This window comes from Metarhizium brunneum, chromosome 7, assembly GCF_013426205.1.
Source record: "Metarhizium brunneum chromosome 7, complete sequence".
Classification (NCBI taxonomy): domain Eukaryota; kingdom Fungi; phylum Ascomycota; class Sordariomycetes; order Hypocreales; family Clavicipitaceae; genus Metarhizium; species Metarhizium brunneum.
Genome location: NC_089428.1, coordinates 1,408,305 through 1,430,141, shown reverse-complemented (window position 1 = coordinate 1,430,141; position 21,837 = coordinate 1,408,305). Strand labels below are relative to the sequence as shown.

General features: G+C 49.6%; 6 protein-coding genes across 6 annotated transcripts; 3 read left to right on the top strand and 3 right to left on the bottom strand.

Moving 5' to 3' along the window:
• Window positions 1-92: 92 nt before the first annotated feature.
• emp-7 (Enolase) lies at window positions 93-1,646 on the bottom strand (the record flags this gene model as incomplete). The annotated part of the gene is made up of 4 exons (XM_066131793.1): window positions 93-888; window positions 945-995; window positions 1,062-1,153; window positions 1,212-1,646. The coding sequence occupies 4 exons, from the start codon at window positions 1,644-1,646 to the stop codon at window positions 93-95; spliced, it is 1,374 nt and encodes a 457-aa protein (XP_065987829.1).
• A 1,207-nt stretch (window positions 1,647-2,853) lies between these two features.
• Window positions 2,854-3,762, bottom strand: PNO1 (Pre-rRNA-processing protein PNO1; the record flags this gene model as incomplete). The annotated part of the gene is made up of 3 exons (XM_014688393.1): window positions 2,854-3,411; window positions 3,474-3,616; window positions 3,687-3,762. The coding sequence occupies 3 exons, from the start codon at window positions 3,760-3,762 to the stop codon at window positions 2,854-2,856; spliced, it is 777 nt and encodes a 258-aa protein (XP_014543879.1).
• A 569-nt stretch (window positions 3,763-4,331) lies between these two features.
• On the top strand, window positions 4,332-6,394 carry MDM31 (Mitochondrial distribution and morphology protein 31; the record flags this gene model as incomplete). Its single annotated transcript, XM_066131792.1, has 3 exons — window positions 4,332-4,448; window positions 4,510-4,945; window positions 5,001-6,394. The coding sequence occupies 3 exons, from the start codon at window positions 4,332-4,334 to the stop codon at window positions 6,392-6,394; spliced, it is 1,947 nt and encodes a 648-aa protein (XP_065987809.1).
• A 922-nt stretch (window positions 6,395-7,316) lies between these two features.
• HCR1 (Eukaryotic translation initiation factor 3 subunit J) lies at window positions 7,317-8,479 on the bottom strand (the record flags this gene model as incomplete). The annotated part of the gene is made up of 4 exons (XM_014688395.1): window positions 7,317-7,332; window positions 7,385-8,079; window positions 8,163-8,257; window positions 8,458-8,479. 4 exons carry the CDS (start codon window positions 8,477-8,479, stop codon window positions 7,317-7,319), a joined length of 828 nt encoding a protein of 275 aa, XP_014543881.1.
• Window positions 8,480-10,664: 2,185 nt separating this feature from the next.
• On the top strand, window positions 10,665-13,400 carry G6M90_00g109740 (uncharacterized protein; the record flags this gene model as incomplete). Its single annotated transcript, XM_066131791.1, has 13 exons — window positions 10,665-10,955; window positions 11,029-11,155; window positions 11,205-11,266; window positions 11,324-11,450; window positions 11,521-11,759; window positions 11,840-11,987; window positions 12,028-12,069; window positions 12,121-12,274; window positions 12,334-12,391; window positions 12,471-12,649; window positions 12,720-12,869; window positions 12,927-13,340; window positions 13,394-13,400. The coding sequence occupies 13 exons, from the start codon at window positions 10,665-10,667 to the stop codon at window positions 13,398-13,400; spliced, it is 1,998 nt and encodes a 665-aa protein (XP_065987813.1).
• A 2,074-nt stretch (window positions 13,401-15,474) lies between these two features.
• AOX1 (Alternative oxidase) lies at window positions 15,475-16,743 on the top strand (the record flags this gene model as incomplete). The annotated part of the gene is made up of 3 exons (XM_014688397.1): window positions 15,475-15,930; window positions 16,051-16,449; window positions 16,507-16,743. The coding sequence occupies 3 exons, from the start codon at window positions 15,475-15,477 to the stop codon at window positions 16,741-16,743; spliced, it is 1,092 nt and encodes a 363-aa protein (XP_014543883.1).
• Window positions 16,744-21,837: the final 5,094 nt, after the last annotated feature.

The following is a 21,837-nucleotide window of genomic DNA, read 5'->3' as shown; positions in this document are numbered from 1 at the left end:
GTCATTTTGATTTCATTCTTCATTACGGTGTGTAAACCACTTTTTTGGTCAATTGCCACAGTTTGGCAACGACAATGGTAGATACATTGCATTTAGAGGTTAACCGACTTGCGGAAGTTAGCACCGGCATAGATGGCTTGATCTCCGAGCTCCTCCTCGATTCGGAGAATCTGGTTGAGTTTAGCCAGACGCTCAGAGCGGCATGGGGCACCAGTCTTGATCTCGCCAGATCGGATACCCACGACGATGTCGGCAATGGTGACATCTTCTGTCTCACCGGATCGATGGGAAACCATGACCCCCCAGCCGTCAGCGTAGGAGTCCTTGGCTGCCTGAATAGACTCAGTCAGGGTACCAATCTGGTTGACCTTGAGGAGCAAAGCATTGCAGGCCTTAAGCTCGATAGCCTTCTTGATGCGGAGGGGGTTGGTGACAGTCAGATCATCACCGACAATCTGAATATCCTGGGTCTTGTAGAAATAGCTCCAAGCCTCCCAATCATCCTCAGCGAAGGGGTCCTCAATGCTGACAATGGGGTACTTCTTGCAGAGATCTGAGTACATGGCAGCGAGTTCCTCATAGGTGATCCACTTCTTTGGGTCGCTATCAGGGTTCTTGAAGTCAAGGTCATACTTCTTTGCGTCTGTCTTGTAGAACTCGCTTGACGCAACATCCATGGCAATATTCATCTTGCCAGTATAGCCTGCCTGCTCGATGGCGTCGGTGATGAGCTCAAGGGCCTCATCAGCGGTCTGAATATCGGGAGCAACACCGCCCTCATCACCCACGTTGCCTGCGGACTGGCCATACTTCTTCTTGGCCAGAGACTTGAGCTTCTGGTATACCTCAGCACCCTGGCGCATGGCCTCGGAGAAAGTGGGAGCATCACTACAAGTTTTATTAGTGACAGACCCAAATATATAGGTAATGTAGGTATGACTTACGAGGGGACAATCATGAACTCCTGGAAAGCAAGACGGCCGCCAGCGTGAGAGCTAATCTAGTTAGCCATCCGTTCCCGGTAATACTGAACAATAATGCACAATCCTAGAGTTACTTACCCGCCGTTGAGAACGTTCATGAAGGGAACGGGAAGAACGTAAGGCTTCTTGGTTCCGGCCAGATCGGAAATATGAGCGTACAAGGGAACACCCTTGTCAAAATTAGCAATTGAAACCTGGAATTGGCCAGCCTAGTTGCAGTCATCCTACCTTCTCAGCAGCACCAGCCTTGGCAATAGCCAGACTGACACCAAGAATGGCATTGGCGCCGAGCTTAGTCTTGTTGTCAGTGCCATCAAGGTCATTGAGAAAAGAGTCGACCTTCGACTGGTCCTTGACATCAATGCCTTCCTTGATCAGGGCAGGGCCAATGATCGCGTTAACATTCTCAACAGCCTTGCTAACGCCCTTGCCGCCCCACTTGGACTTGTCATTATCTCGAAGCTCACAGGCTTCGTGCTGACCTGTATTCTCGGTTATGCATTGCACAAGTATTGGGATGGAGGAGTATCGGGACGAACCGGTAGAAGCTCCGGAGGGAACGATAGCTCGGTGCAGGCCAGTCTCGGTAACGACGTCAACCTCGACGGTGGGGTTACCACGAGAGTCGTATACGGACCGCGCGTGAACCTTGGTGATGGCCATTTTTAAAGGTCAGGTAGTTTGATATGATTCTGCAAAAGAGCCCGGAGAAATGTTAGCCAAGAGCTGGACTGACAATGCAACGTTTGGGCAAGACAATGGATACTACCAACTGAACTGTTAAAACAGGGCGAGAAACAGAAATAGAATTAGCCCGAAAAGCAAGTTGCCATTTTATTTGCTCAAAGGGAGAAAACCATATAGCAGAGAGGAAACTGGAAGGAATAATACGAGCCTAAGGACTGGTTCGAATATGCCTCAAAGACCAAGCTTTAGGCTAGATCGTCGAATGACAGCTGGGATGGAGGGGTAGAATGGTGGCGTAGATGTGCAGAGATAAGGGTGACAACAAAGAGAGACTAAGTAAAGCTCAGATGTTGGAATACGTACCAATTCAGGAGGGGTAATGGCAATTTTCGAGTGGTTTTCTCGAATGGCTTGGAGAAAGCTTTGCAGGAGGGTATTTGTTGAGGTTAAGTGTGACATGAGGTTTTTGAGCTGCGTGTTCGGGCGGGACGACTGGATCCAGGAAGGTTGCTGCGGCCAACTTGTGTAATAATTGGATCCCAGTTGCAGGTGGGGCAGTATCCAACAGCCCAGAGAGAGAGGGGCAACACATGCAGTCAACTAGAAAAGAAGAGGGGGCTGAAAGGCGAGGGGCAAGACAACAAGTGCATCGTGCGCAGGGCGGGCATGAGGCACAGGGAAAAAGGACTCTGCGTTTCACCAGTACCTGATAAGGGTTTACTTGCGACATCAGGGAATTATGCAGAGGTTCAATGTATCCTACTATTCGGCTACAATTTGAACCAATGAAGAACCGCACCCTGATACTGTTGTCAAATTTGTCAAACGGGTAACTAATAAGACATTCGCAGCTGACTGGCCGGGTCTTATGGTACACTTCGTGGTGACAAATGTACCTATCAGCGACTAATAAGTGTTTTTTCCTAGCCCACTTAGTTGCCAACGGGTAATCTTCACAAAATTTCCAGGTACGTTTGTGCCACAGTTGACATATTTGCCAGCTGTTATATGTGTCATGCCTGTTACTCAAGCAACTTACGCCTGGCCCATTGCATATCGTGTTTATCTCCGATGCTATCATCCGTGTGACAAATCTTTTCTTTGAGATTATCATCAATTGTAAATGCATGCTTAACCAAACGCCATTATGTACCAAAGCTATCATCTCTTGATCCCCAGGCCGTTAAAACCTCTCCTTCATCCTTGCAGCAACGGTTCTTAGGTTTCCGTACACCTTGCCTGGTGGCTTGCCAAGAATCAAACTCACGACCGACTCTCGTGCCATGTGGATATTCTTGAATCCGCCCAGAATGTGAATTTTAGAGTCGGCCAGTACAATTCGAGTTCTGCTGGCGTTCTCAATTGCGAATTTAGTTTTTCCATCCTTGCCAGCAATGCGGCCAATCGCACGTGCTTGGCTGTCACCGTGCATGATCCTGACGTCTTTGATCTCGAAAGTTTCGATATAGAGATCATCCAATCTAAGCAAAGCAACAGCGTCGTCAACGTCGAAGCCAAGGGTGAAAGCCTTCACAAAGTCCTCGCCTTTTTGTAGCGCCCCAGAATCGGTTGTGTGCTGCGAAGTCCTCAATTCGACCGTCTTGCGTTTAATATTCATTCGACATTGTAGTTTCAGGTGTTCAACTAGAGGAGGGTAAATAGACGGCCATGCTTGTTTTAGCGGCGTCATTCGATGCGGCGGCACCGGGATCTTTCGAGTTTCAACTCTTGTCACGGGATCCTAGAGATAGATAAGTTAATTCCCATTATAAATCCGCTGTATCTTATAATTGGCATTCTTACAATATCCCTGGATGGAGCAAATCGAGGTCGACCCTCCTCATCGATGGCCATTGAATCATCTTCTTGTTCATCTGCTGTTGGTGCGGCGTCTGCATCTACTGGCATAGCATCTGGCTCCCCGAGCAGAAACCCGCCCCCGTTATCTTGTCAAAAATAGTTAGCTAACTGCGAGAGAATATATGACATTATCAAATATAAAGAAACTCGAAGTACCTTGCGTTTGAGACGAGGCCGCCACAGCTTGGAGCGGGGTCTCCTCAGCCTTTTTTAAGGCTGTAGGGGCAGGCATGGTGATTGCACTCGAATATAATCTGAGTGATATTGTATTTCAATATCCTCAAGGTGCTCTAATGCGTCAGTCTTACGTATGATGGGATTTTTCTTTGGTGAGTCTGGATGGTGTGAAAGCACGATGAAGAACTTGGTTAGCGGCGTAAAAGCAAAGTTACCCACCGCCGACTTTTGCGATCGCTGGGATCTTCACAAAAATTTGTGGTGGCTTATCGTGGCGTATCTATTGGTCAGACCTTGGCGGCAGTTCCGGTACGTACCCAGCTCTCTCGGCGCGTCATAAACGACTTTTATGCATCTGGAGCAACATTGGTTCTTCTCGTCATAGTATCAGCCCGCCTCCTGTAGCCCATTCAATCTGGGCGAGGGCGATCGAACCAAAGTTTGACACCCAACGCCTTGAATTCATTCCTCATAGGCGCCATGATCCGGAAGCATGTCTAAGGCCTTTTCATCGCGGCTGCTGGGAAGCCGTCTTTGGTCACAGTACACCGCAGCTCCTGTAGCTGGTTTCTTTCGACGGCTGTCCCTTCAGAGACTAGGTCAACAACCGCTGTCGACATCAACATGTCTAAACCCTCCGGCATGGTGGCACGTACGCCCTATTCAAACAGTAACAATTCCGCACTTCATGTCATCTTGCTCTACGAAGCGCATTCTCCGTTCGACCGGGCTATTGAAGCCGTATTATAAAGTGCCAACTCGTAGCTACCACCATGGCGGACTGGTGCGAACCTCGATAAAGCTACCGCAACAACAGCAGTGCAGCTACTCGAATGAAAAAAAGCCTGCAAAAGAACACGCGATAGCAAGGGGATCTTCCACGTCGCCGGAGAGGAAGCGGCCCGAGTCAAGTCAACAGCAGCAAGAGGTCCCAGGGCAACCGAATAGTGAAGGTGATAATGAATCGATAGCATCTTCGGTATCTAAGTACCTCCACTTGCCAACGTTACCACATCGACCAGCAAAGGAGGAGCTTCTGGCCGCCGCAAACGGATTCTGGGAGAGACTCAAAGTTCGATTTAAATGGATGTCCATCAGAAGCATGCGCCCATGGAATGCCGATGAATGGGGAGCATTCGTCTCTTGGTTCATGTTGGGGCACATTGTGTGGATTCTTGTTGGGACCACAACTTTCTTTTCTCTTCTCATCTTCTCCATCAACACCGTCTTTGCACAAGGTAAGCGGCTTGCCAATTCTCTACGTCTGGTGGAAGCGCTAATACTTATATCTAGAAACTCTTGCGAAGTGGGTTGGCGATTACTTGACGCAATCTGCTGGCGTTACGGTTGTCTTTGAGTCAGCAATTGTTCCCAAATGGAAAAATGGAGTGATCGCATTTCGAAATGTGTTTGTCTCTCGCCGTCCAGGACAGGTCAAGTCTTCTGTGAGCAAGGGCTCTTCGGATGCTGCTGCGGTGGCAGCTGCTGGCCGACAGGCGCACCTTATCGAATACTCTGACCCAGAAGATGATGGAAATTACACACAATTTGATGTTACCATTGCCAACGTCAATGTCACTTTGTCGTTTCTCAATTGGTGGAACGGCAAGGGTTTGCTAAAGGATGTCGAGGTAAATGGGGTTAGAGGAGTTGTGGATCGTACTTCAGTACAGTGGCCAATTGAGGAAGTAGATCCTCTATCATACCGACATGAACACCAACCTGGAGACTTCGAGATCGAGTCATTCAAGTTGGAAGATCTGTTGTTGACTATTTATCAACCCGACGGCTTTCGGCCATTCTCCGTTAGCATATACTCCTGCGAACTCCCACGACTTCGAAAACAGTGGCTTTTCTACGACTTTTTATCCGCAAATCATATGTCCGGATCGTTTGACGGATCGCTTTTTACCATCCATCCCCGTCAAGTCCATGGCATTGTGTCTCGCCAAGACCAAGGAGCCATGATGGGATTGGGAGAACAGAATGCCTGGCAGAAGTTTAGCAGACTTCGGATTGATGGCCTAAAAATTGACCATCTAAACCGAGGGGTAGAAGGACCGTTCGGATGGATTTACGAAGGGAATGTTGACATCGTGGCTGACGTAATGCTACCTGCTGAGACAGACGAAGGAATCACGAAAGTAATGGCCGATTTCTATGATCAGCTTGAGGAGGCGGTCATTATGAACAAACAGCGGTTGTTGCAAAATTCTACAGACAACAGCCCCGTCTTGCTTCAGTCTGGACATCTCTCGGAAGCCGGCCATGTCGATGCTACCGAAAACAACGAAGGCGGCGAACCGGGCGAAGAAGATCGCCGCTATATTATTATGGACATGCGTATTCATATGAATGATGTGAAGGCCGCAGTACCTCTGTTCACAAGGGATATATCCTACGTCAACCAGGCACTTGTACGACCAATTGTGGCCTACATCAACGCCAAGAAGACTTACATTCCAATATCTTGCCGCATAGTCAAACGTCTCAGCGATTTTGATGGAAGTTGGACCGTGTTCGACTGCGGGCTAATGAATGACGCATCAGTTGAAACGTATGATGCCTTTGCCAAAGACGTGGAAAATCAACAGAGCCGTGTCCGTCGATTCAAGAAGGTTGGATTCTGGACACTGTCTCTTGCAGTCCACGCTCTATTTATGGGAATGGCGGGAAATGTGGTTTGATGTAATACCCCTTTGACGACATCTCTACTCTATTGTAATACCTCTTTGAGTTTGTATTTCTTTTCTTTTCGCTCTTGCAACCTTCTCAGTAGCTTAGCGAAACACGAATGGGCTATTGATGGAGGGAATATTGTACTACAGCGACAGCACAGAACTTGGACAGTGCAGCGAAATTGGGGTACGGCGTTGAAACTAGGTCCCAGGGTTATTTTATTTTAATCTTTTTTCTTATTCACGACGGCGTTTTCGGGAGAATAAAGCTCTTGCATGCGGATCGGGCAGAGGAATCAGGGACGCTAAACTTGGGACCCCTTTAGACATATAATGAATGTTATCTGCAATACATTCGCGCTGGCCTTCAAGGCACAGGACAACAAATATTGCGTGGCTTAACTGAGTTTTGACTTCTGAAGCCTATTGTTTCAGTCTAGGTAATTACTACGCCTCCTTCAACTGTATCCGGTCCAACAATACTCCACAAGATGAAGCTATCTCCATTGACGGAGCTATCAACAGGTAGAGAGCCGTAATGTAGGTATCGAATAGGAACAAAGAACGCATTAATTTGTCCACAAAATGCGAATGACCCCGTCTAATGCTCCCCCTGATAATCAAATCCTAGTTTCCGCTCTGCTTCTCCCCCAAGCCGAATCCATCCTCATTCGCCCCATGAATCACAAAGCATGCCAAGAAAGTGTCTTCTGGGTGATGTTTTTCAACGGCGGGTATGCGAGCATCAAGTGAATTCGACAGAATCGAACACTCTAGAAGCGGATAGCATCTGTCTCCGCGCAGGCTCGGCGCAAGGTTTGCTATGAGCGGATTGTAAATGCTCTTGCTGTACAGGTTGATGGGACCTCCATAGTAGTGCCAAGGGTTGGGGGCTGAAGCAGCTGCTTTGTTATATTCTTGAAAGATCTCTTCACATGAAGTCGTCACTGTTGACATGTCAGAAAGTTATACAAAATGGTAATTCTAGTTTGCACATACTCTCCGAACGCATCGTCATCATATGTTGACACATCCGTGGTATTGGCACGGGTAGTAACAAGTGAGGTCTTAGTTTTGGCAGCCTTCGTTTTCTTGCCTCCTTTATCAGAAGCTTTCTCGTCCTTCATCTTTTCGTTGCTGAGGCGAGTCAGTGCACTGGCAACTTTCTTGACCTGGTCACTTGATAGCTCCTTGGCTAGGTCCTTGACGAATTCTTCAAGGAAGAGACCATAGTGGGCCTTCTTGCTATTCCCATTGATAATAGGCGCAAGCGTGGTGCGCATAAGTTCAAACTGCTTCTTCGTCTGCGGATTTAAAAGCGGTAAAGAAGCAAGATTCACAGTGTTGGTCGGGTCCTTTTCGTCGACAACAATGGCAGCAGCGATAGTCGGAGCCTTGCGGCCGCTACTGATGCCAACGCTGCCAAAAAGATCCTCAGCATGACGCAGATCGGCCTCCTGCTCAGTACGACGTAGTCTTTCGCGGCGCTGTGCTTCTGTCTCGTCGTCCTCGCTTTCCTCTTCCTCTTCCGCACGTTGACGAGCGCGGTTGGCCTGATGTTCGGCGATTCGCTCGGCCTTGGACTTTTTGTTGGTGGCAGCTTCAGCGACAGTTTTTGCCTTGGCCTCGGCAGCCTTACGCTCTTTCTCACGCTCTACCTCGGAATCCTCAGCGGCATCCCAAGATTCGAGGACCTGAACAAACATGATATCAGCTTCGTTCGAGCAACGTGTTGGCAGGGCCACAGGCTTTGGAATGAAGCAAGTGGTTCACTCACATCGCTATCGTCTTCCTCATCCTCAAACTGGCGTCGGCGAGCAGCCGTAACAGGAGGAGAAGAAGGGGGAGTGCTGGAGTCGCTTTCCTCCTCGTCTGGGGTAAAGAGCGGTCAGTTAGATGCAGCCCAGGCACAGGAACAGGCGCAGAGATGCTTTCTAGGATCGGATGCAGTCTCCACAGAGCCGCATCATAAACAATGGGGGCTGTATCTGTAGATCTGGATCTATCACGTAGATACACGGGATGTGCGCGAGGAAGTGGAAAGTCGTTGAAGGGTGTGGTGAATTCCTTACCCCACTGTTTCTTCGCAGGCATGATGTCAAGGTTCAGTATAAGGGTTTGAAGGTGTGTCTGCGTCACGACGGCTCGGGATGGCGCTACCAAAGTGATAGATAGCTGTGTCGCTGATGGTTGGTTAGAAGATAAAGTGTGTGCTGGCGTTCAGCGTCGCGGCAGGAGGAGATGTGGAGAGAAGAAGACAGATCAATGTTACAGGAGGATGGAAATTTTTTTTGTGTCGCCCGACGACGACGGTGGAAGGGAGGGGGGAGAGGGGGAGGGACCAGTTAACACGGAAAGGGAGGGGCCGACGGCGTTGTGCTTTGTTTGCCCTGCGCCAGGCGTTAGGCAAGACACGGTGTAATAAACCTCGCCTCGTTCTCTTCCTTGAGAATAAGAAAGGAAAGGGGAAAGGAAAGAAAAAGGCGACGATGATAACAAGACAAATAATTTTTTATATGACCAAAGAGCAAGATTAAGAAAGTTAAGAAAGCAGTTCGAGCAACGGGCCTCTGAAGCTCTATGCCGGACACGTTTGGACAACAGACACAGATTGAAATGGTGATGGTAGTGGCTCCGTGCAACTTTTCTAGTTTTGTGAGTGTCATTGGTATCGCCGGAAAACCGAGCCATCGTCGGTACCACCCGCGGGCCTTCCTTATGGCCCTTCCTTGCTCCGTACTCCAATTCCCCATAATCGAAATTCTTTATTCGGCAGCTGATAAAGTCACTTGCATGGAGATTGTAAGAGTCATACATGCAGGTCTCGAAAACGTGGAAGCCAAGTAGCTCCGGTCGTGGCAGCTGGAGGCTGATGCAGTGGCCAGACTGGTGCGGCCATGTCACCTTGAACTCGACTTAGTATTACCTTACGTACGTATGTACATATCTAATACTTGTCTACAATCCACTCGAAACCTTGGGTCCTTGAAAGAAACCGGGCCGCTCTATAGGTACTTTACTTAGACATGCCCTAGGTACTTAAGTAAGTAGGTAAATATGTACCTACTTACCTACAGGTGGTACGATTGTTGTGCAAAGGCGACGCCAGCCTCTGGGCCTCCGCCTGGCTCACCACTTACTTAAGTACTAAACGTCAACGGAGAACTCAAGTATAGTACAAGGAGCAATCTTGACCTCAGTTTGCTTGTGCGCAAGCACAGAGTAGGCCCCAGAAGAGGCGTTGGGCAGGCATTTAATTTCTGCCCAAAAGACTGCCCGACCCGTCAGCCAGTCACCCCACAGGGGTTGAAATGAGTCAGTCCATCTTAATGGAATGGAATATCACGCAGTCGAGTTCTCTGTACTTCGTGGTGTACGACCGGACTCTCCTAGAAAACGTCACTTCCGGGAGTGCGAAGCCTCAAATGGGATATAGGACCTGCCAGGCCGCAGATTGATGCACAAGCAAGTTGAATAGCCATGACGAGGGTGTGATGGTGAGCACGTATACTTCAAACTGCAAATTGCAGCTCGGGTGGTCCGTACCCCTCCCAAGCAATCTTGTGGGCGGGTGACTCGAGGAAGACTTGTTGCATGTGCCAGACATTGTGCAATAGATGAATGCTGGTCGACAAAGGCTTGTTGATGACCAAGCCCAGAGTAGTTTCAGTGTTTCCATGTTTCTTAGGTTCTCGGGTTGTCTGTGGCCTGGTGTGTGTCAACTTTAGAACAGCAGAATGAATCGCCGCTCTGCCGATCCAGGTAAATTCGTCTCCAGACGTCACCCGCTAGCAGGAACTTAGGCATGTTAGCACTTGAGGTTTTGATCCTGCACGTGAACACCACACTACCGCCTAGGCTACCGTGGCGCTGTTGTGAATCTGGCTCCGCGCCTCGAAGCCCGCCTTTCAAGCCACTCTGCGGTTTTGCTCCGCCAGACCCTGTGGTGGGGAACCAGGCAAGGTGCATTTTGAGTCACAATTGCTTCAGGTGGGAAGAAAAGTTCATCTTGCGCGACGAAGCCTTCATGACAGCTCGCCCAATTTCATCTCTTGGCCTTCCCTTCAGTGTTTCCACTTCTTTTCGTCCGCGACGATCGTTATACCAGGCTCGACGCTCTTTTGGCACAACCCCTCGAACCCCACGATTCTCGACTATCCGAGTTGCAACCCCCACTACTACGCTCAAAGCCCTAGGCATATCTACCTGTAGTAGCTGGGACTGTAAATCAATATCGTTGCCACAGATTTTTTCGCCTCGGAGGATCAAAACAGCTGCTATGACTCAGTCGAACATCGTGAACCAGCTGGCCCAAAAGGTGGAGGGTTTGACTCTTGATGGCCTGGCGCAGAAGTACCCAACTGCCCATCCTGAGATCAACCCTCTTGACCTATATAGGGCACATCTGAGCGATGTCCTGTCCAAAATTTCAGGTGTTGAAACATCCATAATTTATCCCGTTGTCATGTGGACACAAAGCCTTGACAAGGGCGACTTCGTCGTTGCGGTTCCTGCACTCCGAATCAAGGGCAAGAAGGCTGACGTTTTGGCCCAGGAATGGGCCGAAAAGGTACGATTGATCTCAGAAAATCGGTGCGAGAGTTTTCGTAAGGAAATATACGTTAACATCCGGTTTACCTTAGTTCCCAGAGGATGACCCTCTGTTTGACAAGCCTGTGCTCAGCGGGCACTTCATGTCTTTCTTCGTCAAAGGAGAACCTCTTACTGAGTCAATCATTCCATTGGTGAGGAAAGCTGGGACAGATTTTGGTTTGTTATACAAAAATGGCATTAAGTCATCAAACACTGACAGCCGAAGGTAAAAATCGATTCAATGGCCTCCGGGACCCGAAAGACCTGAGCTCCGGCAAGAAGCGTATTGTGAGTAAGGGTTCTGTATTCCATTGCTGTCATATCAAACCATTAACACCAGTTTAGATTGTCGAGTTTAGCTCTCCCAACGTTGCGAAGCCCTTCCATGCCGGTCATCTTCGATCCACCATTATTGGTAGCTTCATTGCCAATCTCTATGAGGCGAACGGTTGGGACGTCGTTAGGATGAATTGTCAGTGCTGCCCAGTCATGGCCGCCGATATATAAAGAGAAATACAACTAGTGCTAACTGCAGCTTGTAGACCTTGGAGACTGGGGAAAGCAATATGGTCTGCTGGCCTTATCGTACGAACGAAATGGGAATGAAGAAGAACTCAACAAGAATCCCATCGACCACCTCTTCAAACTCTATGTTCAGATCAACGCAGAGATGAGTGCCGAGAAAGAAGCCATCGAAGAACAGAAGAAAGAGGGTAAAGATGTCAGTGCTTTGGAAGCCAACAGCCTCGACGAACAAGCCCGCCAATACTTCAGGAGAATGGTAAGACGTAGCGCATTCTGTATACATGAAGCCTTCGAGCCACCGCCAAATTATGGCGCCGCTAACAAACACGCAACTAGACCGATAGGGATGAGGCAGTTCTCGCTCAGTGGCAGCGATTCAGGGATCTCAGCATCGCCCGTTACAAAGGCAAGTGGGCAAGCTTTGCAAATGGAGTCGGACTGTTTCTGCATCATTTCAATTTTCACCTACCCCATATTCATCCCCGTGAGCTCCATTAGATGTACCATGTTCTGACATTATGTAGAAACGTACTCTCGACTCAACATCCAATTCGATGAGTTCAGCGGTATGTTGTAAATATCGGCACTCACAAACGCCGACACTAAACTCAAAATAGGCGAGAGTCAGGTATCCGAGGAGTCAATGTCCAAAGTGGCCGACGAGATGAAGGAGAAAAATATTTCTCGAGAAGACAAAGGGGCCGTTCTTGTTGACTTTACCCAACTTCTCCCAGGCAAAGAGGGGAAGAGGCTGGGAACTACTGTTCTCCGGTATGTACTCATCATTGAGTAGTCAGGCGAAGCGAGAGCTAATCTGATTATTATATTAGAAAGCGAGACGGAACTGCGCTCTATTTGACTCGCGATGTTTGCGAACTGCTTGGACGTGTAAGTGTTCGCTGCCCCCAGACACTGCTGCACTGGTTGGCATGTGAGCATGTATTGGCTGATAACCCTTTTCCTACAGTATGAGAAGTACAACTTTGACCACATGATCTACGTGGTTGCTAGCCAGCAGGATCTCCACCTCAAGCAGCTTTTCCAGATCATCGAGCTTCTTGGGTACAAGGACATTGCCAAGAAGTGCCAGCACATCAATTTTGGACTAGTCCTTGGCATGAGCACCCGAAAGGGAACCGTTAAATTGTAGGCTTCATACATCTCCACGGTACTGTATATTTTCTACCGGGAGTGTTGCTGACGAGCATTGAAATAGCCTAGATGATATCCTTAAGGACTGTGCGGATCACATGCACGAGACTATGAAGAAAAATGAGGAAAAGTATGCTCAAGTTGAGAACCCAGATGCTACAGCCGACACGCTCGGCATCAGCAGTGTAATGGTTCAGGATATGAGTGGCAAAAGGTGAGTGGTGATGGCTTTAGGCGCCTAGTCGTCTCAAATTGCTAATCTCACATCTAGAATCAACAATTATACTTTTAATATGGAGGCCATGACGTCCTTTGAAGGTGACACTGGTCCTTATCTCCAGTATGCACATGCCCGATTGTGTTCAATCAAGCGCCGTGCAAACCTCACGGATGAGGACTTGGACAGCGCCAACTTGTCTCTTCTGAAGGAGGACCATGCTGTCAATATCGTGCGAATGCTATCACAATGGCCAGATGTTTTACAAAACACGCTCAAGACATTGGAACCAACAACAGTTCTCACATATCTCTTCAAGATGACACATGTTATCAGCAGCAGTTACGACCACCTGCAGGTTGTTGGCAGCGAACGAGAGCTAATGAAGTCCCGTATGGCTTTATACGATGCAGCACGAAGTACGTTGGCTAATGGCATGCGCATCCTTGGATTGACGCCACTTGAAAGGTAAGCAAAGCGCGTAGCCCGTTGTACCGATCTCAACACTGACAGGGGACCAGGATGTAAAACAGGGCAAATTGCTCGACGTGTGGATGAGAATAATGGACCAGCAGGGGTAGATGAAGGTGAGGTCATCAACGACACAAAGCGATTACGGTTGGCAATGAAAATAGGGCAAACAACGACAAGCCGAGCCTGCAACATTAGGCATGACAACCTGTTGCCTTAAAACTAGGGTACACCTCAATATATAATTATTGGATCAAGCCAGCTGTTAATCGGCAGCCGGTGCCAGAAGTAGAGTGGAACTTGTTGATTCGGCAATAAATCGTCGAGCCGCCAGGGAGCATATTAGAGCAAATTTTTCGTCTTTTTGAGGGGTGTTCTCGGATTATTAGGGGGAGGGTTCTCTTCCAAGTGCATAAATCCTCACACGGGTGACGGTGAGCCAGAACAAAAACTCGGTTTCGCCCCCGTCCCACTGCGGCGCCAGAAATGACTTGTTTGGACATGGAAATGACAAATGAGGTCTCTTGAAGCCCGCTGAGGGTAGCCTATTTTATGCTGCGTCTACCATAGATTACCCGAACGTGCAGTCACAGCCCACCAGGTTTCCGACCATGTAATGTTTTCATCATCTACCTAGGTAGTTACTACGTACTACGTACTGAGTTAATTCCGTGCCATGCGCGTGATGACGACATACATGTGCTGCATCCGGCAGTCTGGGTTGGTGGAGCAATCAATGTAGTACGTACATATGTATGGATGGCAAGAGCCGCATCCTTAGTAACAAAGCTTACTTGGTTGGTGCCGCCATGGGCCTTGGCGATTGGGTGTCAAGATTGGAAATCGGGTCTGGTCATAAATACTGGTCAATATTTTTGCGTCTCAGCTTTTTGTCGGGAATTCGGGATCCAATGCGGAGCACGGAGAAATGGAACCCATATGGCCTGACGACTTCTGAGATGTCAACAATTGGGATGTTGAGACACCTACGAATGAGGAATCGAGATGTTGAAAAGTTTCTTCATGCTCGTGACAGATACAGCCTTGGTGTAGCACAGATGCTGATGGGGCACAATGGGGCACACTGGGCAATATTATGCCAGCAAGTTCTCCGTACGGACGGGATGATTCGGAATCCAATTTCTGCAATAGTAAGCCAAGTCTGACACGGAGTTACTGAAGGGGTCAGCTACTTGCTACTTCTAAGTCTACTTAAGTACTTGAGTCAAGTACTTTACCATTACCCAGGTGCCTCAGCAGGCATGTCCACTAACAAACTAGTACTTATTCGGTAACTACCTAGGTACTTATGTACCCACGTACACGTAGAGCGATTAATGCCTGAGAGCCCGGAAGATCCCGATGCTTCTACTCTTGCAAGTGCTTACTCAATGCTGGCTCCAAGTACCAAGTACCTGACTACTGGCAGAACTTAACTTGATTGAAAGCTGAGTCTCGACATGGGCCCGATGTCCGCTCGCCAGCTCCCGCCTGCCAGGCCCCTGAGCCTGACATCAGCCCGCCTGGACACCACTGCAGGCTTGACTTGACGGGTTAGGGCAACGTTCAATGGATCAATCGACATTGATGGATTGCAGTTGGCCGCCCTCCCCGCGGAGTTGGTTGTTACTTGACCCAGCAGGGTGGGCGACCCGTCAACTGCTGGTGCGGCGTCGATTCCGATCCGTCTTCGTCTGGCATCACTTCGGTGTCTTTCTGGAATGGCGGGTTTGATTTCCATTTTTATTTCTTCCCTTGTTTACCTCCGTAAGACCAACCGTCTTGCTTTGCTTGGGCCTTGTGGCCAAAGGCATCGCCGATAGCCTACCGGATATTGCCAAGCCGTTATGCTTCGCCGTGTAATCGGATCCCGGTGTTGAGTCAAGAGTCTCATGCATATAAATCCAGCCCAGCCGGTTTAGACTTTCGTAGACTGAAACCCCATCATCATTGTGGCGACACCATAACCAACACTACTTTATCTTTTTTTTTAATTAAAGTAAAGCCAACCTCTTTCCTGAACCCGAAATTGTCGATTGCCGATCTTTAATCAGGCAATCACTCGTTCACGCTGTCCAATCATTGTCAACAACGAGACGAACAACACCGTCACATAAATCTCTCGCCTCCCATGATTTCCACCACCATTCAGACCCGAACTCATGTGTCCCGGCAGGCTGTCAAGCTAGCCCGATCTGCTGACCTTGCTCTTGCCGGATCACCACTCGGCCTCAGACTCGCCTGCGTTGGCCCAGCCCAGCATCACCACATAATCGCCTCGCCACGACTCTTCTCCACGACACCCAAAAACCACCTTAGAGACATTTTTCCCGCCAAGGACACGCCACACATTCAAAAAACAAAGGCAGCATGGCCGCATCCTGGATATACCCTAGAAGAGATGGTGGCCGTCGAGCCCGCTCATCGCGAGCCCCGAAACTTTAGTGACTGGGCCGCCTGGAAGATTGTTCGCTTCGCGCGTTTCTGGATGGACAAGGCGACGGGCATGGGCAGAGACCAGCAAGTTGATAAGAAGAATCCCACCACATCTGTGGTGGCAGAGAAGCCACTGACTGAAGCACAATGGGTACGTACGCATTCTCACATCAAGAAGAAGAAAAACCAATGGTCCAAAAATTCGCCACGGACACACGGCCTACAGACAAGCAAATCATATTACAGCTATTGCTAACACGCGCCTATCCAGCTTGTCCGATTTGTCTTCCTCGAGAGCATCGCCGGCGTTCCAGGAATGGTGGGCGGCATGCTGCGTCATCTCAGCAGCCTCAGGCGCATGAAGCGCGACAACGGGTGGATCGAGACCTTGCTCGAGGAGAGCTACAACGAAAGAATGCATCTGTTGACGTTCATGAAGATGTGCGAGCCCGGCTGGTTCATGAAGCTCATGATCATCGGAGCCCAGGGCGTCTTCTTCAACGCCCTCTTCATCACGTACCTCCTCCATCCCCGGATCGTCCACAGGTTCGTCGGGTACCTCGAAGAAGAAGCCGTGCACACGTACACCCGGGCTATCCGTGAAATCGAGGACGGCCACCTTCCAAAGTGGGCTGATGCGAGGTTTCAAATCCCGGATATTGCTGTCCAGGTAAGCATCCATGACACTGCATGAAAGCCTGCCATGCGAAGCAAAATGCTAACAAAGGGGGCCTTGTTCTCTCATATCGTGCAGTACTGGAACATGCCGGAAGGAAACCGCACGATGAAAGACCTCATCTTGTACATTCGCGCAGATGAAGCTGGTCATCGTGGAGTCAACCACACCCTTGGAAACCTCAACCAAAAGGAGGACCCTAATCCGTTTGTCAGCACATTCAAGGACAGAGAGCCGCCTAAACCGGCTTTGAAGGCCACTGGGTACGAGCGATCTGATGTCATTTGAACGCAATGATGTCCGGAAAAAAGGGGGGTGGGGAGGAAAAGGAAAAGGGAAAGAAAAAGGGAAAAGACGTCGGGAAGAATATCAACAGCACATATACCGGAACAGTTTCCACATACATTTTCCCACATAGAGTTTCATCTTGGTCTCCTTTATACCATTGGAGGGGGGGGTTATCTTCAGCCGCTTCTCGAGTTCACCTTACCCTGGACTAAAACATCTACTCTAGATAAAAGGGGCGTTCAAGTTGGTCAGGGTCTTGTCTTTTTTTATTTTTGGTTCATTTGTCTCTTGGAAGGTGTAGAGATTACAGCGTTACATTTCGGAGTTTTGGTTTTGGTCTAGATATGGCAATACCTCCCGGCTCATGCACTTGTTGCAAGGCAATTTTGCACATTCCTGCTTCTTTTTTTTTGTTCCCTTATTGTTGTTCTTCTGTATAGTACTATATCGGAGGCCTCAAGGCTCAATCAACTACCTGGTTGGCTAAAGCTTAGACAGTCATAAACTCATAATGAATAGACTGGGATGCTAGGTGTGAGATTGGCGAATACCTCAAGTTACACTAGTGCATGAAGAGGGCGCAAATGGCAGTACTATTGGACTACGTTCCGCAGCAAGGCATTCCTAGAGACTACGCCTGGCCCTTCACAGCGCAAACCAGCCCATTCGCAAAATCGACATGCGGGCAGAGAACAGACGACATACATACATAACTCTGTCCTCTAGGTCTCTAGACGTACGGGTTGTGATGTACCGAGAATACCGCCATGGCGATGTGCCACAAACGGCACACTAAACCTTTTCCTCTTGCACGGCGGAGCATGAAAAATTTAGACGTCAACTAGTTTGCAAAAGGCCCTCTCGTTTGCGCCATCCGTTTTAGGTTCACGTGCTGGCTGCTTGCCCTGGGTATGTTCTTGGCTTCTGGTCGCCCGTGGCTGTCTCGAGTATCCCTGTATTCGAAAGGGCTTTAATGGAGTTTTTAGCGTGCCATTGCCTCTACTAGGGCTGTTTGTATTTTATTTCCATAAACCACGACGTACCGGCGTGCGAGTGGCTTTTGCCATGCAGGGTATTGTAGCCATGCCTTAACAGGTCTGGCACTGGATTAGCAGGAAAATGGCATCGACGTTCATTCATCCTATAGCCCTATACGATAATGCGTAGGCTAGTGTAGTGTTGAAGGTGGCACGGGAAGTTGGTATATTTTTAGATGTTGTATCGACGACACGTCCTCTGCGACATGGGCTACAACATTCGAGGTCCAGTGGAACACCACGCAACATTGAACCCCTACATGTTGTAGACAGTAGCTGGATGCTGAACCTGATGTCGGCTCATCCTGCTAAACCTGACGCAGTGACGCGTCTGCCACGCAAGGGTTGGCACTCGGCTTGGCAACAAGCAACGTGCATTTGACGATCAATAGTACTTTCCTTTTGAGTGGATAGCAGTTAAGGACGTAAGTACTAGTAGTACTGGATGGATCCACCGGGGTCGGAGAACAGCCACCACAACCCAAAGATGGGTGGGGCTATTTTTGGGGACGTTGTCGTCAGTCACCCCTTCCTGGAATAGACTAAATAAGTCTGTACAACATGCGAACATCAAATGGTGGATTCCGCTGTTCTAGAGCTTCAAATGTTGGCCCATCAAATAGTCCGGCCAGCGGTGGGCTGCACTGCACTGCTCTTAATGCCCCGGCATAGGGCTGTCTTCTTTTTCATTATCGCTGGCCCATGATACTGCAGCACACAATAGTTCGCTTACAGAGTATGAAGGGACATTGCATCCCGTCGTTCATCTAGTCCTAGGGTAGGCTCTGTCGTGACTGGACATGGTTATGCTACTTGTAAGTGATATTGACTACCTAGGTATTTTTGGGTGAGTTGTGGCGGTAAAGCTTCATGTCCCGACTGAAGCCCGTCGTAAGTGGCTATGCTGGACCAGTCGCACGCATAATCCGCACCCCGGCCTGGCCATGCTTGTCTGTCCCTGTACGGCAGCTGCTCTGATCGATAATGCCAATGGGGATGGATCCCGTTGTGCATCCAAACTTGTGCGAGTCAGACCGGCTTTGGCATCAACGGCAGTTTGTTGATGCGGACTGGGCGCACACAAACCAAGACCAAGGCCAAGGCTGCCACGAACCACTGCTGGGCCAGGCCAACGGGATGGGGGCGGATGTAACACACAGTTCCGGGGCTATGATTGAACTGCGTTCACCCTAGCAGCATCGCCTCGGTAGTGACGATTCTCGCCCGGCGGCTACGTGCTTTGAGGTGTCCGTTCACCCTGGTATTTCCCTGTATCCCGCACTACTCCTGCGTGCCAGATCCGCAAGCACCCAGTTATAAGGCTGTGGCTGGCAGTGAGGCTCACTGGCTACATCTGATGGCCTCGATATGTTTTGGGGGCTTGGAACGGGGAGCTTCGTCGCAGAAAAGGCTGAGGTGGAACCCAGTGCTTTGTCCATGTGTCCTGATAGAACGAAGCGATGCTGTCAAATCTTGCATCCTAGAGATGATCATTCTGACAGCAGCTCCAAATGCACGCTACTCTGCAGTCAGAGAGCCGGCGACAAAAGGGCAAGACGAGCACGTTGGGGGCCGTTGACGAGCAAAAAAGCTCATGCCGCATCCCAGACCGCATGAATTGATTCGTTCAGACTGGATACCGCTGTGCCGCCGTCATGGTTGGTTGGGTGGTGGTTGATATGACTGGCCGTCGGCAATTATTGCGCGCTCCGCAGTACTAACACATACTAGTCCTCGCATTGGCATATTATTAGTACCGAGGTACATACTACTTATGTTGTAGTGTATTGTCTGTCGGCTGAAGTACGGAGTAGCGGCAACGAACACTGAACACAATACCTAGCCATAGGTAGGTAGTTTGGGATCATGGGTGATGGGGTCATGGGCAGCGCATAATGGATCCGGTTTATCGGCCGAATGTGGACAGGGCTGCATGATTGACGGCTGGTTTTCTCGTCAGGGCCCGGACGATCACGAAGCCATCTCTTCGTCGCTTTAAGCGCAGCCATGAGCCTGGGCTCCTTAGTCAGGGGACGGAGGGTAGTTCAAGTATTGTACGGAACACTCCGTCTCTTACGATAGAGAGGAGAGTGGAATGGATACGGGGCATTTTGCCCGGTCAAGCATAATTGGGCGGACTGGGGATTCGATGTTGGATCAGTGAACATTGCTCATGTGAAGGCAGCCAGCCCGGCAACCTGTGCTGACACTCACCTTCTTGGACCTGAGATATCACGTGTATTGTCAATCATCAAAACCGGTCCGTTTTGGCCCACACACATACGAATATTGAGCTAGTATCTCGCCCTAGCTCGTCAAAAATAAGAGAAAATCGGCATTAGACATTGACCCCCAGAGCCAGACCATGCGTTGCAAGACCCTCAGCCGAAGGGTTGTTTTGTAGATTGCACTCATCAATTCCGCAACCGCTCCGTCCTCTGCTCCGTCCTGTTACACCGTCCTGTACGCCGTCCTCCGCATGCTTCTGGGGCGTAGGGCAGCATTCGGCTGTTTTCCGGTCAAAGTGGGCACTTGGTTCCTGGGATGGATCATCCCTATGCCCAACGTGGCAGTTATGCCTCGTCAGGCAGACTCGAACATTTTGAAGCCCTTGTCCCTCGTGTGCTCAGGTGGCCGGGATTGGCCCAATTACATGGTTGCTGCCAGGCCAATTTCAATGCCTGATATTGCCCTGAAACGGCCCGCGATACGGGCCATTGGTCTTGGGGCGTTGGTTATCACGATCTCCCCGGTCGTGTTTGCCTAGCCTGCCTCACCAATGAGCCAAGAGGCTTTGGCGAGGTTCTGGGTAGCCTCGGTGTTCACACTCACCAACTGCATATTACTCCGTACGGAGTAGGGAGAAAGGTAATTCCCCTTTGGGAACGTCCCGGGTCAATCCCCGAGTTAATCGATTGATATGCCTTCTTGTACACCAAACTTGTGAGCCCTCCGCATCTCCTCACGTGCGAGGAAGTGAGTTTGGGCCACAATATTGTTTGAATCATAGCCAATCAATGAAATATTATTCCTTTCATCTCGCCATGCACTGTCACAGAGACCAATCCAGACCGGAGAGTAGCATAATTAATCTCGCAAACCGCCCCCCTCTTCTTCATTCGGGGACTCGGGAACTCGGTGACCCGCGGGCTTCTTGGAGCAAACCTGGGTTGGGGAATCATCATGTTCTTGGGTGTAGGTCTTGGATACCAACCTTATAAGGTCCACTAACAGCCGGGTCCCTCAATGCTGGCTAGTCTAGTAGTAGTAGTTATATCGAGTGCCGGATGGTCTCAACTTGACGATGCACACCCTCCCAACATTGAACTGACACAAACCCGCTCATTCATTAAAGGGCTACTAATATTGGAAAATTGAGATCGATGTAGAGATTGCTCTACGTACATATTATACCGCCAGCGAGTCATCCACCCGAGAGAACAGCCGTCCCGTGGCAGCCACATTTATTTGGCTTAAGCAGATCATGCACTAGGCTTAACAGGCCGTGAACGTCCATGAAGGCTTTCCCTGTCAGCTCAACGTTCCGTACCGGCGGACTCCATCCACAACACCATGCACGCTATATTCACGATTAGGTAGCGCATGGCTGTCTGACTAGTGATGGACTTGCTAACGCGTATTTCAGTCATTGCCAGCAACTGATTAAATGCTCGCCCTCCGGCGCGCAAGGAATGCCCTGATTTGGCCCAAACGGCGCAACACCACGACTCGTTGGACTGAAACCCCCAAGCAGCAACCATGTGGCCCTGCCGAGGCTATTATCTCCACTGCCGATGTCGAGATGTTTACCAGGCACGGAGTACGTACCAAGGCACTTTAAACAGACCAGACTCCATAAAGTGACATGCAGTGCGGAGCCTTCCTGGTCTAGATACTCGTGCACCTGTTGCACCGCCTCGCCGGCGCCCCCGACGAAACTGGATACACAGGCATCCAGAAACATGGGGACGCTTGCGCAGGGAGGACGGGACGATGAGCGTGCGTGCTAATACGGGTTATGCACCTTGATTGCAGAGCTCCTACTTAAGTAGTCGAG